General features: G+C 49.8%; 5 protein-coding genes across 5 annotated transcripts; 4 read left to right on the top strand and 1 right to left on the bottom strand.

Moving 5' to 3' along the window:
- Positions 1-264: 264 nt before the first annotated feature.
- Positions 265-6241, top strand: SEC7 (guanine nucleotide exchange protein for ADP-robosylation factor; the record flags this gene model as incomplete). Its single annotated transcript, XM_064894659.1, has 2 exons — positions 265-5819; positions 5872-6241. 2 exons carry the CDS (start codon positions 265-267, stop codon positions 6239-6241), a joined length of 5925 nt encoding a protein of 1974 aa, XP_064757346.1.
- A 599-nt stretch (positions 6242-6840) lies between these two features.
- Positions 6841-9881, top strand: LTR64_000273 (uncharacterized protein; the record flags this gene model as incomplete). The annotated part of the gene is made up of 2 exons (XM_064894658.1): positions 6841-9740; positions 9797-9881. 2 exons carry the CDS (start codon positions 6841-6843, stop codon positions 9879-9881), a joined length of 2985 nt encoding a protein of 994 aa, XP_064757345.1.
- Positions 9882-10903: 1022 nt separating this feature from the next.
- On the top strand, positions 10904-12118 carry LTR64_000272 (uncharacterized protein; the record flags this gene model as incomplete). Its single annotated transcript, XM_064894657.1, has 4 exons — positions 10904-10987; positions 11104-11720; positions 11780-11936; positions 11993-12118. 4 exons carry the CDS (start codon positions 10904-10906, stop codon positions 12116-12118), a joined length of 984 nt encoding a protein of 327 aa, XP_064757344.1.
- A 1040-nt stretch (positions 12119-13158) lies between these two features.
- Positions 13159-14553, top strand: ERG27 (3-keto-steroid reductase; the record flags this gene model as incomplete). The annotated part of the gene is made up of 2 exons (XM_064894656.1): positions 13159-13202; positions 13257-14553. 2 exons carry the CDS (start codon positions 13159-13161, stop codon positions 14551-14553), a joined length of 1341 nt encoding a protein of 446 aa, XP_064757343.1.
- A 41-nt stretch (positions 14554-14594) lies between these two features.
- Positions 14595-15388, bottom strand: LTR64_000270 (uncharacterized protein; the record flags this gene model as incomplete). The annotated part of the gene is made up of 2 exons (XM_064894655.1): positions 14595-14823; positions 14889-15388. The coding sequence occupies 2 exons, from the start codon at positions 15386-15388 to the stop codon at positions 14595-14597; spliced, it is 729 nt and encodes a 242-aa protein (XP_064757342.1).
- Positions 15389-15809: the final 421 nt, after the last annotated feature.

The raw sequence follows: 15809 nt of genomic DNA, 5'->3' as shown, positions 1-15809 counted from the left end.
CGACGCCTACCGAGCAATTTGCATGTTGAAGGCCGCAAGATCCTCCGTACCAAGTACTAAGACCAACCGTAGCAGATCTGCCTCTCTCGGACTGGTCAAAGAGGCAGCACGGTGTCCTGAGAGAGCGTAGTAGGTGAATATTACAGCCAAGTTATCGCATGTTCCAACCTTGAGTGAAGTCGACCGGAGAACGATATGTCAAGTGTTCATAAATGTCGAACGTGAGCACTCCCTTTTGTGTCGAATGTGGTCAATACTGGATCAATGTCTGGAGATCACCCTGCACCAGATGCTGAATTGCAGATAGATCAGCCTAGTGCCAGCCTCAATGGAAGCCAGCAAGATCGACGAGTTAAGAGCGAAGACAATGGAAGCGCGGAAAGTGTAGGATCTACTCCTCAAGGTTCTAATGGAGGACCAACAATAACAGTTTCCGATGCCGATGCGACCTCTCCGAAGTCCTCTGTCGAGGACATTCAGAAGCCAAACGACGTCAGAGAAACAGGGGGTCTTCCACATAATGGACTCTCATCTGAGGCGAGAGACGACGCAGAGGACTCGGAGACCTCGGGGCAAAGGTTGACAGATACCGATCAGCCGGATACACCTCGTGAAGTCGATGTGCAGGCAAGACGACCTACAGATAATGTGGCACGTCGGAGATCGGATTCGCATGCTACAACTCGATCGCTGCCGGTCAGCTCGACCGTCTTCGTGGTCAGTGCCCTAGAGAAAATTAATGCATCAAAGGAGGTACGAAAGAGCAAGGACTTTGGCGATGCTGTCCAGGCTGCTTTGGCCAATATCAGGAACACCGAGCAACAGATCAATCCTGAACTCATCTTTCGACCTCTACAAATGGCTACTAAGTCCTACAACATCCAGCTTCAGGTGACTGCTTTAGACTGCATCGGCAAATTAATCAGCTATTCCTACTTCGCCTTCCCAACTCCGGCATCAGCTCCTCCAGTACCTACAGACACGCCTCCTCTCATAGAACGGGCGATCGAAGCCATTTGTGACACATTCGAAAATGAAGCCACTGCCGTCGAGATCCAGCAACAAATAGTCAAGTCTCTCTTAGCTGCGGTCTTGGATGATAAAATCGTTGTCCATGGTGCTGGTCTGCTGAAAGCTGTGAGGCAGATCTACAACATTTTCATCTACTCAAAGTCTAGTCAGAACCAGCAAATCGCCCAGGGCTCGCTTACGCAGATGGTTGCCACTGTTTTCGAAAGGATACGCGTGCGTTTGGATCTCAAAGATCTACGCTCCAAGAATGCAGCCACAACATCTGCCGATAGTTTGTCTGGCCGAGCTTCCACAGCTGGAGAAGCCGACCTGAACGGTGACGATGAGGACAGAGAAGTCCCTATTTCGTCCTCGCCACCTTCAATAGAAACGAATGCAACACCAGCCGAGCAAAGGATGACATTACAGGATTTCGAGACCAATAAAACCTTGGACGAGTCTGTTTTGGCAGATACTGCTCCAACCACAGTCACACGCGCCAGACGTGATCGAAAAGGCACTAGAGTCAACTCGGTGCCCACTTCACGTAACAGTCTGCAGGAGGATCGAGAAGATCTGGATATGAGCACTGAAGACGAAGACGACATCTACCTCAGAGACGCCTTCCTAGTGTTCCGGTCTTTATGCAAGCTGAGTCAGAAACAGTTGAGCTACGACCAACAGCAGGATTTAAGAGCTCAAAGTATGCGTTCTAAACTGCTTTCATTGCATCTGATACATCACGTCTTGAACAACTACATGACAGTCTTCACCTCTCCCTATTCAGCTTTAAAAGGAGGAAATGAGGGAGAGGACGTACCGTTTGTACAAATTGCGAAACCGCACCTTTGCCTCAGTTTGTCCAGGAATGCAGCCAGCTCTGTACCCCGTATCTATGAGGTCTGCTGCGAGATCTTCTGGCTCTCTCTGAAGGAGCTGAGAGTAGCCTTGAAGAAGGAACTTGAGGTCTTCTGGAAAGAGGTATATTTATCTGTCCTCGACAAAAGAAGTGCTCCTATGTTTCAGAAGCAGATGATTATGGATGTGCTTGAAAGATTATCTCGTGACGCTAGAGCGCTAGTAGAGATATACTTGAATTACGATTGTGACCGCACAGCTCTGGACAATATGTACCAAGAGATTATTGAACACCTCTCCCGGTATTGCAGCAATCCGATCGCGGTCACCCCACAGCAACAAAATCTTTATCAAGAGCAGCACAACAAAGCCACTGCCACTGAGTGGCACAACAAGGGCAATCTGTTCCCTAGTCTAGCCACAGCCAATGTTGTACCAGCACCTCAGCCACCGCCAGTCATACCTGCAGAGTATGGCCTCAAGCAACAGGCTCTGAGAAGTCTTGTAGAAATACTCAGCTCGCTGGACAGCTGGTCTTCCACTGATACGTCAAATGGATCTGGTTATGCTGCATCCCATATCTCCAAAGACGATGCTCGTGACTCAATGGATCATCCGGGCCCTATACCACCTTCACCACAGATCGTAAGCGGCTTCTCTGATTCTGGCGCTTCTACACCAGTATTGGAGGATGACCCTAATGAGATCGAGAAAGTCAGGAAGCGTAAAACAGCATTGAACGAAGCGATCAGAACGTTCAACTTCAAGCCCAAGCGTGGTGTTAAAGCACTTATTGATCATGGCTTCATCCGTAGTGCCACACCCTCGGATGTTGCACAATTCCTGATATCGAATGAGCGCTTAGATAAGGCAATGTTAGGCGAGTACATGGGAGAAGGTGACGATTACAATGTGGCGGTAATGCATGCATTCGTGGATACCATGGACTTTACCAAACGGCGTTTTGTTGACGCTCTTAGACAGTTTCTCCAAAGTTTCCGACTGCCTGGTGAGGCTCAGAAGATTGATCGGTTTATGCTCAAATTCGCAGAGAGGTACCTGACTGGAAATCCCAATGCTTTTGCTAATGCGGATACTGCATACGTCCTTGCATACTCCGTTATCATGCTCAATACGGATCAACATAGTGTCAAGATGAAAGGCAGACGCATGACACCTGAAGACTTCATTAAGAACAACAGGGGAATCAACGATGGCCAAGACCTACCACCGGAATATCTGACAAGCATTTACGAAGAGATCGCAAGCAACGAGATTGTGTTGAGTTCAGAGCGCGAGCACGCCGAAGACCTAGGCATACAGACTTCTGCACCGGCAGCAGGATTAGCTTCTCGTACAGGTCAAGCCCTCGTCAATTTTGGTCGTGATTTGCAAGCAGAACGCCAGACAGTCGAAGCAGACAAGATGGCGACTCGCACAGAACAACTATTTAGGACTCTAGTCAGGGCGCAAAAGAAATCTGCCGTCCGAGAGGCTCTGTCACGTTTCGTGCCCGCATCGAACACTCGGTATGTAGGTCCCATGTTCGCAGAGTCGTGGATGTCGTTCTTGTCTGCTTTCTCGAGTCAGATGCAAGACGCTCAGAACACAGAACTTATACAACAGTGTCTCGATGGCTTACGCTTAGCGATTCGAATAACCTGTCGCTTCGACCTCGACACACCAAGAACAGCATTCGTGACCACGCTAGCGAAGTTTACCAACCTTGGCAATATCAAAGAGATGACGGCTAAGAATCTGCAAGCTCTCCGCATACTTATCGAGGTCGCTACTACCGAAGGCGACTTGCTGAAAGGGGCATGGCGAGAGATCCTGACATGTGTCAGTCAGCTAGATCGGCTTCAGCTCTTGTCGACTGGAGTTGATGAGGGTGCGCTTCCCGACATGACAAGAGCTTCGATTCCAACGCCTTCCAACCTCAAGGAGACAAGTAGAGGTAGAAGGTCGATGCAGATGTCCAAGAGACCAGGGGCTCGGTCCACGAACAGTTTTAGACCCGAGGTCGCCGACGAAACGAAGTCATCAGATATGGTTCGAGGCGTTGATCAGATATTCACGAACACAGCCAAGCTGTCTGCTAGTGGCATCGTCGACTTTGTACAAGCGCTTACCGATGTCAGCTGGCAAGAGATTCAGTCATCTGGCAACTCTGACTCGCCGCGGATGTACAGCTTACAAAAGCTGGTCGAAATAAGCTACTACAACATGACAAGGGTACGAATTGAATGGTCTAGGATCTGGGATGTGCTTGGTGATCATTTCAACCAGGTTGGATGCCACAACAACACAGCCGTTGTGTTCTTCGCGCTCGATTCTCTAAGACAACTATCAATGAGATTTCTGGAGCTCGAAGAACTGCCGGGCTTCAAATTTCAAAAAGATTTCTTGAAGCCATTCGAGTACGTTATGGCAAACAACCCAGCTGTGACAGTCAAAGATATGGTTCTACGATGTCTAATCCAGATGATTCAAGCTCGTGGCGACAATATTCGTTCTGGGTGGAAAACAATGTTCGGAGTTTTCACAGTTGCGGCAGCAGAACAATACGAAGCGATTGTTAACATAGCCTTTGACTATACGACGCAAATATACAACGCTAGGTTTGCTGTTGTTATTACCCAAGGATCTTTCCCCGACCTTATCCAATGCCTTAAGGAGTTTTCGAAGAATCTCAGATTTCAGAAGAAATCGTTGCAGGCAATGGAGTTACTCAAGTCAACAGTACCAAAAATGTTGAGGACACCTGAATGTCCCTTATCGCGCAGGCATATGAAAGCTTCGGGGTCTTCAGTGGACGGCATTACGTTCGGGGTGAGGCAGCCAAGTGCACAAACAGAGGAAGAACAATTCTGGTATCCAGTTCTCTTGGCATACCAAGACGTCCTGATGACGGGCGAAGACCTGGAAGTGCGATCTCGATCGCTAAACTATCTGTTCGAAACACTGACAAGATATGGAGGAGACTTTCCCAAAGACTTTTGGGAGACATTATGGCGGCAGGTGTTATACCCTATCTTCGTTGTTCTGCAATCTAAATCGGAAATGTCCAAAGCACCCAATCACGAAGAATTGTCGGTGTGGCTATCCACGACGATGATACAGGCGTTGCGCAACATGATCTCACTCTTTACGCATTACTTCGAGTCGTTGGAGCACATGCTGGATCGATTCCTCGAACTCCTGAGCTTGTGCATCTGCCAAGAGAACGATACTATTGCTCGAATTGGCAGCAATTGCTTGCAGCAGTTGATCTTGCAGAACGTGGGGAGATTTACTCCCGACCACTGGGCACGGACGGTGGGAGCATTTGTAGAGCTCTTTAACCGCACTACGGCGTACGAGCTCTTCTCAGCAGCGGCAACGATGTCTGAAGCCAGGCCGACAGTCACAGACACAAGTGATGGCTTGTCCATTGCGTCGACGGCGTTAGATCAGACAATGCCAGAACAAGCTATAACGAACGGCGATCATAGCAACGCGCCAGATGTGACAGCAGCAGAAGCGACACAAGGTGAACTCGAGGATTACAAGCCTCAAACAGGCATGCAAACACCCGCGCCAGTAGTGACTGCAGCGCGACGGCGATTTTTCAACAAGATAATTACCAATTGTGTACTGCAGCTATTAATGATCGAAACAGTGGCAGAGTTGTTCAGCAACGATAGCGTATATGCTCAGATACCGTCGAAGGAACTGCTGCGGCTGATGAGTCTGCTCAAAAAGTCGTATCAATTTGCCAAAAAGTTTAACGGAGACAAGGAGTTGAGGATGGCATTATGGCGACAGGGATTCATGAGACAGCCGCCAAATCTGCTTAAGCAGGAATCTGGATCGGCTAACACGTACGTTGGCATTCTGATGCGGATGTATCACGATGAAGGTGAAGAGAGGAGAATGGCTCGAGCTGAGACGGAAGGAGCTCTGATCCCGTAAGTGCGCAACATATCTGTTTTGGTGAGACATGCTAACAACGACCTTTAGTCTCTGTGCCGACATCATTCGCAATTTTACACAGCTCGACGATGAGACTCAGCAACGTAATATCGTAGCGTGGCGGCCGGTAGTGATAGATGTGATCGAAGGGTATACGAATTTCCAGATGGACGCGTACAACAAGCATCTGGAAACATTCTATCCGCTTGTTATAGCACTGTTAGAAAAGGAGGTTACCAACGACCTTCGTGGCGCAATATGGGGGTTCCTAAGGAGAACTGGGGAGTGCAGATTTGGGATGGCTGAATTTGTGCCCACTAGGGCACGAGAAGGTAGCTTTACCAGTGACAGAGGCGGAGTGCCACCAGTCAGCCCAGGACCTGTACAGCGAAGGGCTAGTCGAGTGAGTAACCGCTAGTGGCGTAGAGAAGTGTAGTAACTTTGCGCTGGGCAGTCCTGGCACTATAGGAGACGTGGAGGAGTGAGGTTGAGCCCGGCAAATGGTCCCGGTAGATCAGCTTCCACCTAGGAAAGGTCAGTTCATCAAGCACGTCCGAGGACACTTAGGTAGCTAGTTGAGGCTACTTTTGGCTCCTAAAAAGTACTGTGCGACAACAAGTTTGTCGTCAAGCATGGTGAAGACTAGAAATGAGAGAGAGCTTCACTGTATATCTACTCTGGTTCGTCAGCATAACCGTAGCTGGTCATGCATACCACTATTCGTACCTAGGTGAACTGAAAATGACGTTATGCAATGGGAAGGCTCGCCTCACAATGAGTCGCAATTGTCACGGCAGAAGTTGCAAACGGCCTTTGGATTGGTCGCGCAATACTACTGCCAGACCAACTGCAGCAATATTACCACCACCTAAGGTATATCTCTTACTCAAGTCGCAGCTTTTTATGTACAGCTGGGTGAAGCCTTGAATCTACAGTACTACAGTAGCCCGATGCGGCGCTCTCAGCAGATCCAATGCCAATCAAGCCAATGTTGACGAATATTGCCTCGATCCCGTCATGACGGTCGACCCTCTGTGCCTACAGCTTACTACTTCCCTCGTCGTCCACCACAGGTACTACCCTGTCGATATCGATGTTTCCCACCCTCAGCTCCGGAACTTCATCAGCACAGTCTACCAAGACAAGATCTTCTACGTGAACCGCTACGATGTCTACATCCTCGACCTCGAGTCCAACGAACGTTCTGTCCTGGTGACCATTCCTTTCGAGGCTCGATGTCTAGCCGCAGCTCATGGATGGGTGTGTGTCGGAGGAGAGACAAGAGGAGACTGTGCCTTTGTCTATATCGGTGAGCACGATGGTCAGCCAGGTGGTTTCTGCCACGAGCTGTTGGTGGAAATGCTGGGCAAAGAGATTGTGAATTCTATGACGGTGCAGATCCTGAAGCCGGACGTGGAGGGTTACGAGGAGGAAACCGTCGTGCTTATCAGCAACAACGACCGGACCGTAACTATCTACTCTCTTACTCAGAGAACCACTCTGAATACTATCAACTACCCACAACCCATGAACTATGCCGTGCTATGTCCAGATACCACGATTATGGCTGCTGTTGGCGACGAGAACAAGGTCTATTTCCGGAAGCGCATTCTGGTCGAGTCGGATCTTGACCCGACGTCGGAGACTAAGCCTTACGCAAGCTATGGTTGGCGTCTCCTGTCTACCCCAGACGTGCCTAAGGGAACCTTGCACATAGACGATTTCAGCTTCGCAGTCGCTTTCTCCCAGGATGGCAGTCTGTGCGCTGTCTCTTCACAAGGTGGTGTCATCACCATCTTCGATATGAACGCAATCGCCCACGAGGTCGTCCCCGCCGAACACGCTATCTTGTGCTCATTCACATCCACTCGAGATTCACCCTGGGGCTGTGTAAGGTCCATGGCCTTCTCACCATCCGCCTGGGGTATCCTGGCTTGGGCAGAAGACCATGGTCGTATTGGGCTGGCAGACTTACGCCAAGGCTTCTTGAGAAGACAACATGTCGAATTACATAAGGACAAGACGAAAGAAGTACACCTCAAGGACAACCTTCCTGCTGACTGGAGAACGCTGGATGTAAAGGAAAGACTACAGCGTCAACATCACCAACGGATGCAAGTCTTGAGAGGTCAACCTCCTCTTGGTGCCCGGTCATTTCGTCGACCTCGGGCCAATGGTTCAAGTTACGACCAGCCTGTCGTTATGCCGCCTGAGCTAGACGCTCCCACCTACGCCCTGGAAAGCACAACTGCTGGCTCAGGACCTTCTAGGGGCATCTTCAGCATTAATTATGTCTCCGAGCAACCACGCGTGCATCCGTCTGCCTCAAGACCTCCGTCACGCCGGGAATATGACGTGCAGCTGCTCAATCCGTCTCCGAGCCGGTCAAGCGGTCCGCACATGCCTCGGAGAAGGTCTTCTGTTGTGTTCTCCGAGCCTCAAACAGCCCAACATCTAGTCGTTGACGAAGGTGTACGACTAGCAATGACAGCATCACCTGGGCCTATCTCAGACGATGGTCGTCAGTCAAATCATACCTACGAGCCTCGGCAAACGTCCGCGTCCACGTATCATGCTGCTGCCACACTCGATTCACGCCCATATATGTCTACGAACGACTTGACGCCGACAGCTGGCTCTGATTCCAGCCAACCTTTACCATATGACATCCCACCCTCTGATCCGTGGCACGTAATTGAAGCTTCTCTGGCAACTAACAGGGCCCGTCGTGACAGCAATGCCACAGCCAATCCGGTGCTTCAGCGTATTGAGAACGCCATTGTTGAGGAGAGACAGCTGGCTGATCGACTTGAGAGACAATTAACGGATGAGCAACGCCTCTCCGCCGTGCTGAGGACGGAGTTGGAAGCTAGGGATCGTCTGCTAGATGTACGTAATCAGCAAAGGCAAGCAGAACAATCTGATGAAGGCGAACTCTCTCCTTCGCTGGAGAGATTGCTTCAGCCACAACTACACAGCGAACGTGACCACACTGCACGACGATCAGAAGAGCTCGAGGCCGAAATTCGGAACATGTCGCGCAGGGTCAACCAGCTCATCGATGAACGAGACGTCATCTTACAGAGACAGAGAACATTGCAAGCTCATGCACAAGCCGAGTCATCAACCTCTTCCGCACTAAGTTCAGCATTGCCAACGGTGTCGACTTCTACTGACCAAGGCGAGCTGAATCGCAGGATTCAAAGTATGAGTGTCGATCGACGAATGAGAGCACAACGTATTCAAAATCTTGAACACGAAGTCCGTAGAGCTGAATCGCGCGTTGAGCTTGCTCAATTGCAAAATAACATCGAGCACACTCGAGCCAGGACTAGAACACTTGTGGGTGGTGACCTATCATTTGACTCAGTCCACCAGTCCTCGCACTCCTTACCCGGTGCAGCATCAAATTCAGGTTCGGATAACATCAGAAGCAGTGCCATACCAGAAAGTCGACGTACGCACACTTCCGACAACTTTTCCAGTCTATCGCCCACAGCCTCCGCCATGGCCCGCCGTCTACGGTCCAGCCTCACATCAGCAGCCGACCCCAGCTCAACCAGCACTCGAGCCACAATCCCGCGTATATCGGAGCTGGCGAACACAAGCTCGACCCCAAACTCCACCTCAACATCCCCCGCCTACAGCTTGAGTCTACCACCAATGATGCGCATTCCAGATAACGACATACGAATTGCTCGTCTGATACTCGCTAGAAGTAGTGCAGACGGCAACGGTAACTGGACCCCCGCGGCTGGCCATCGCTATCTCGCTGGTGGTTCAGGCGCAACACTTGCCCATCCACGCTTAGCCACGACCAGTACCAGCAACAACAACGGTCCAGGTCTGGAAGATATAATCAGGGATGCAGGTCCTGGCACTGCAGGGATAGGCTGGAGTCCAGACGGTTTGAAATTGTAAGTCATGACATATATCGTTGCGTACCTGTTCAAATTGCTAATGATCATTACAGATTCGCAGCTACTGAAAAAGGTATCTTCGAGTTCGAACTGAACGTGCAAGACCGCATGCAGTGTCCGATGGTCGAGTTTCGCTAAGATTAGTGATGGTCGTGAATGAGGAACGAGTAACATGTGTCAAGAGCAGGGAGGGAGTTTGCATCCAATGCTACGAAGACGATATGGAATGAAGTACAGTACAGCAGGCGTTGTCCTTGCTTTGCAGTCAAGGGATGTGATATCATTCGTTAACTCGCTCTCTAGCCATTCTACGGCTTCCTCTCGAAGCAAGCCAAACACGTACATATCAAATATCAAGACATCTAGGCTGTAAATTACGGGTCTTGAATAGATGTTGTTGCTACACTACTTCTTACAGTAATTAGTGGATGTTCGGGAGTTGACCGAGCTGTGTAAGTCGTGGTTGTTCGGTCCGGTCGTGATTGTCGTTGGCTATTGCTACCACACGTCTGTGTTCTTGCAATTAGTAGCACTTATCATGAGCAATAGCAAGCTTCTGTATGACTGTCGTACTGTGAGAAAGAAGCTATACCTAAGTATCCACGATCAAAGGTGTTCGAGGGAGAAAGTTAGCACGGGACTTGGCATGCGTGCCAAGCCTTTTCTGTGGAGGCTAGGTAGGCTATAGCTCTATACTAGTAGCACAGCCTACCTACTTACCTGTTCCTTTATCGTGACCTGGCTTCTATGAGACTCGATCTTTCATGGTCTCGTAAATGATTACGGGTACGAACCTATTTCATTACTGGAAACTCGGACGTTGTCCGTGTAGGCCAGCCTGGCTGTAATGAAGTAGTGGATGATTGCCCTGTAAGATCCGTATCATTGCATCAGTACTCAGACTGGTTTTTGTTGTCGGTGGCAGTGCAACACGAGAAGCATGTCGTCGGAGCCCGAGTTTTTGATGTACTGTTGTCAAGCAAGGTAGGCCGAAGGCCATGAGCCCGCTCTCAATGGAAATGGACGATTGCATCTCATAAGATGTCTCGCTCAAAAGCTGTGAGCATGAGTGTCTTCAGAAGGTACAACATACCTAGCATTCTGTAGTATCATCTCATCGCTTGTCTTTGTGGTAAATTAGAAAGCATCTAGAGTCAATCATGTCCACGACGAAAGGAAACCATACTGTACTTGTCAGCGTGACTGCTGGGGCAGCTGCAGGCGCGACGGAGACTTTGTGTACAGTAAGTCAGCATCCCGAGACAGATCAGGGGGTCCAGGCGTTACATTCTCACTAACGAACCAGTCTTAACGTTGTCTTGCCAGCAATGAAACCTTGTGTGGCTAACACTTTGTTTAGTATCCAGCTGAATTCGTTAAGACATATCGACAGCTCCCGCGCGCTCCTTCAACAGCAGTCTTTACAGGATCAGTCGCTAGTGCTGAGCCCAAGACATCTCTGCAAGTGCTTCGCGACACCATCAGAAGCTCGGGAATCCGAGGACTCTATTCTGGCTGCTCAGCACTGGTGCTCAGCAATGCGGCCAAGGGCGGCATAAGATTCATTTCGTTTACACAGAGTCAAGCCTTTTTCCAGAAGTCGAAGATTGGGTCAGCCAACCCTGGAGCAAGCACAGTACTCGCTGGACTGACTGCGGGTGTCGTTGAATCAGTACTGGTGGTCACACCGGGCGAAGCACTGAAGACTAGGATGATTCACAGTCGATCACTTGCGGACAAGAGCAAATCTGGGTTGAAGAACCCCACTCTAGTGCAAGCAGCAGTGAACGTGGTGAGAACAGATGGGGTCAGAGCACTCTGGAGCGGACTTGGACCTGTATTGTGTAAGCAGGGAACCAATAGTGCGGTAAGGTTTGCGACCTTCGGTCTGATACAAGAGAAAATCCGAACATCTTGGGGCATCACTGGCGCAAGTGCAACTGTGATGGCAGGAGCGGCAAGTGGTGTCGTTACAACGTGAGTGCTACGATACTGGATCATCTGATTCGCTTCGTTCACGCTGACCCTTTCCATAGATATGCCTCGATGCCCTTCGACAACATCAAAACCCGCATGCAAAGTCTAGGTACAGAGAAATCCATGGGAATGTCTAGGCTGGCGCTATCCATGCTCAAGACTGAGGGCATACAAGTCTTCTGGAGGGCCACGACTCCTCGACTCGTACGTCTGACGGTAAGTGTCTCGTCTGGTTGGTAACGGACAAACGCCCTGCTAACACCACTTCCCAGATGTCCAGTTCGATTACCTTCACAGTCTTCGATCAAGTCGTGGCTCTGGCTGCTTGGCTTAAGAAACATAAGAGTCCACCTGTGCTCGTAGTAAAAGAAGGCGGTAACCCCACGGTTGAGTGCTGAGACCAAATTGACTTCAAGAATCTGTGGCGAGCATGACGATCCTTATGCGTAAGCTATAAGTTGTGCAGGGAGTATCGACCATCTTCTAGCACATCGGCATCGGGGGTATGACAACCTCACAGTACGTCCAAGTATATCGTTGAAGCCCAGGAAGGGCCGCAAAGAAGGCTAGGCTCTCATTCTGCAACGAAGATGTAAACTTCCCGTTTCGTTCTACACATCCTATAGGTACGTCCAAGATACACGAGAGAAAAATGAGGAAGAAGCTGCCGGAATAAGCGACCGACCTCCTGGACGAGCTTGAGATTTTCCCAAGAAGCGGTTTCAACTTGTCGATTCCATGGACCTTCTCGGCGCGTGGATGGTATGGAGAGGGGGAGGTTGTTGGCTGGCATCCGGATAGTGTGGAAGATTGCATCAGTCGCCAAGTATGTTGTGATTGGTAAAATCACATTGTCAACACTGGGGCGGCTTTGTCACGTAACTTGTGCTCCAAGCGGCTCGACTTGGCTGACTGTGTTGCTCGCAGACGACATGCTTGGGGCGTGAATAGCTGGACCCATGGTGTTAAGGAGGGAATTGTCTCTGAGAGGGAGTCCGGAACATTAGGTTCAGCGATTCTTGATAGCTTTGAGAGACCTGTATAGATTGCTATTCGCTCCTGAGGTCGTGTCGTCTATCTCTAGCACCGGGTTCGGCATTTTGTAGTCCTGCTCGAGAACTAATCTAAACCGTAATCTGCGCAGTCTCTGGTCTTCGAATCCTGTAGTATAGCTCTTAAACGTGCACAGACACAGAATTTTACACAATAGAGCTAGCCGTATGCCATTCTGTCTCTGGATCGATGGGCGAGACGCGACTGAACGCGAATGCAGGTGGAACTTGTTATCGATAACAGGCTATTTCACAATTGGTCGATACCGAATGACCTTACACGGAAGGTCAACAGCAGCGTGCATGAAAACACTAGAATTTACATTGTTTCAATCCCAATTTGAGAAAATGTAGTGCACCTTTGCCGAGCTCCTAGAGCTCCAGAGATGTCACAATCTAGAATCAACGTTCTTGTCACAGGTGCAAACGGGTAAATCCTCCGCGAGCACAACCATTCAGTTTTCTCTATGCTAACAATATTTAGTGGCCTTGGGTTAGGTATCTGCCTACGTCTGATCGACGATTTCCTCAGCAGAAATGACGAGGCTGAAAGTCTGAATATCATCTACACTACAAGAAGTGTAAGGAAAGGATCCGAAACCTTGAGAACCTTACAAGCACACCTGCGCAAGCATCACCCTATCCAGCAGCATAGTCGTGTGACATTTCAGCCAGAAAACGTCGAGCTTACCAGCCTTGTGTCTGTAAGAGACCTTGCGCACAAGCTGGTCTCTTCCACAGACCTTGCACGGATTGACGCCGTCATCTGCAATGCTGGTATTGGAGGATGGACGGGCTTGGACTGGTACAAAGCAGTAACACATGTCCTTGCTGATTTGATGAACAATACAGTATGGCCGGCATACAAGCTGGGCACAATCGGTTCTGTCACGAAACTGCAACTGCCACAAGAGCGGCTGTCTGAACCAGTACCTCCCCTTGGAGAGCTCTTTTGTGCCAATCTGTTCGGCCACTACATGCTTGTTCATTGGCTGATGCCGCTGCTGCGAACTGGAAATTCGGCTAATGCTTCTAAGATTATTTGGGTGTCGTCGATCGAGCCACAAGCAGATCATTTCCAGGAGTCGGACGTGCAGGGTTTACAAACAGATGCACCATATGAACATAGCAAGCGATTGACAGACATCCTGTCCTTGACTTACAACCAGCCTGCAACCCAGCAGTTTGTCAAGGACTTCACCTCGTCCAAGTCCTCACTCGCTGCCACTTCTTCCCTACCACAACGAGCGGATCTTGGAGCTCCTGCTATGCATGTCTACCACCCAGGCATTGTAGTCACTTCCGTCATATCACTATACTGGATCATACACCAGGCATATTTGCTAAGCATCTATCTGGCTCGTTGGATCGGCAGTCCTTGGTCCACAGTGGAGCCCTACGCCGCGGCACATGGTGCTACCTGGCTTGTCTTGACTTCAGAAGACGAGATCCAAGAGGCAGAGGTCAACGCCAACGCTAGATCAGTGGAAGATGGGCAACCAGTCGTTGCTCAAGGACGCGTCAAGTGGGGAACTGCAATTACTCGAGGTGGGAAAACCACAGTCCGACCTACAGAAGTGGATAAATGGGGTGTCAACGGCTCAGGACATGATTATGCCACTACTTGGTGGGGTGGCGCGAACGGAAGAGGCAGAAAACCTGGTGCTATCGAGGCGAAATCAACAGACGTCGAAGAGTTTATAGCTCAGGGTGTGACAGCATGGGATAATATGGAAGTGCTCAGAAAGGCGTGGGAGAAGAGACTGGATCAAGCGGCTTGACGCGCCGTTGCAGGCTTATCGATTACAAGGTCTATGATAGTTCACAATGTTCCTGACGTGTCCCCATTTGCAGTGACAGTAACAACCCCCTTATTCCAACCACCGTGCTCGTCGTAAAGCCAAGGATCAACCAGGACACCCGAGACTGTAGACACGATCGCCTCCCTGACTGCCTCCACTTTGAAGTCGTCTACTATGAGACACTCGAGTTTGCCCTCAATCCCAAGATAACGTACCGTATGAGCGACGAGGGTATACGCGACGCTCATTCTAAAATGAGGGTAGTAAGCAAAGATTCTCAGGAGACTGTGCTTAGTAGATAGAAAACTGCTTACTCGTTCCAAGGATCATTGATATCAAAATGACCTTCTGCAGCTTTGATCTCATCGTCGAGCACAGTGCTTTCAGGCTCAGGACAGAGCTTTACAAAGAGTTTCTTGAGAGCGGTCATTCTTCGGATACATTTGAGAATCTGGTCGACGTGGTTATAGAAGGGGAAGATTGCGACGTAGGAAAATTCCTCCAGCTGGCTGAGTACGTCGTGAATGGAAGTGATGCATGGAGCTGAGACGCCGAAAGCTTTGTGCATGAGCTCGGGGTTTGCGTTGGCGGGGACGACATTCAGGAATGTTTGCACGTTCGACATGAGAGAGGGTGGTTTCTTGAGGAAATACTCGTACTTGGTGTATGCGGCGAGGTTGCTGCCTTCGTTTACCCTCATGCTGGACCAAGGCTTTGCGCCTAAGATACTGGGCAGAGGATGATCTTCGAAATAGTCAATGTCTGTTTGCGCGACGGCTGCGGACTGTGATAGTTCGAGAAGCTGATATGACATTTTGAAAGCCCATGCATCGGTCATTTCCATGGGTATCTGAGCAAGCTGAGAGTATACTTGTGGATCACACGCTATCGTGAGTCGACTTGGACGGATCTCATTGTGCAGTCGACACCACCAAGCTGGGTGGTAGTACTTGTAACATGGCTCGTGTAAAACCGCCACAACGGTTTCGATGGTCCCTATTAAATTAGCTTGGTGGACGAATTCGAGAAATGCGGTTAGATGGAGAGGGTCAAAGATTGTATGTCTGAATAGACGAGGCAGAACTGCACAGCGTAAGCTGTGACAAGTTTCCGATATAGCCTTGAGGCTTCTGTGGTCAGACACTGTCCATGAGGCGACAGGATGCTGTAATAAGTTCAAACAGGATGGTGCCTCTCTATCCAGGAAAGTGAAGATCTGGTTCAGTAGCTCATTT

This window comes from Lithohypha guttulata (assembly GCF_036872675.1).
Source record: "Lithohypha guttulata strain CCFEE 5908 chromosome Unknown scaffold_1, whole genome shotgun sequence".
NCBI lineage: Eukaryota > Fungi > Ascomycota > Eurotiomycetes > Chaetothyriales > Trichomeriaceae > Lithohypha > Lithohypha guttulata.
This window is presented reverse-complemented; position numbering and strand designations above follow the sequence as displayed.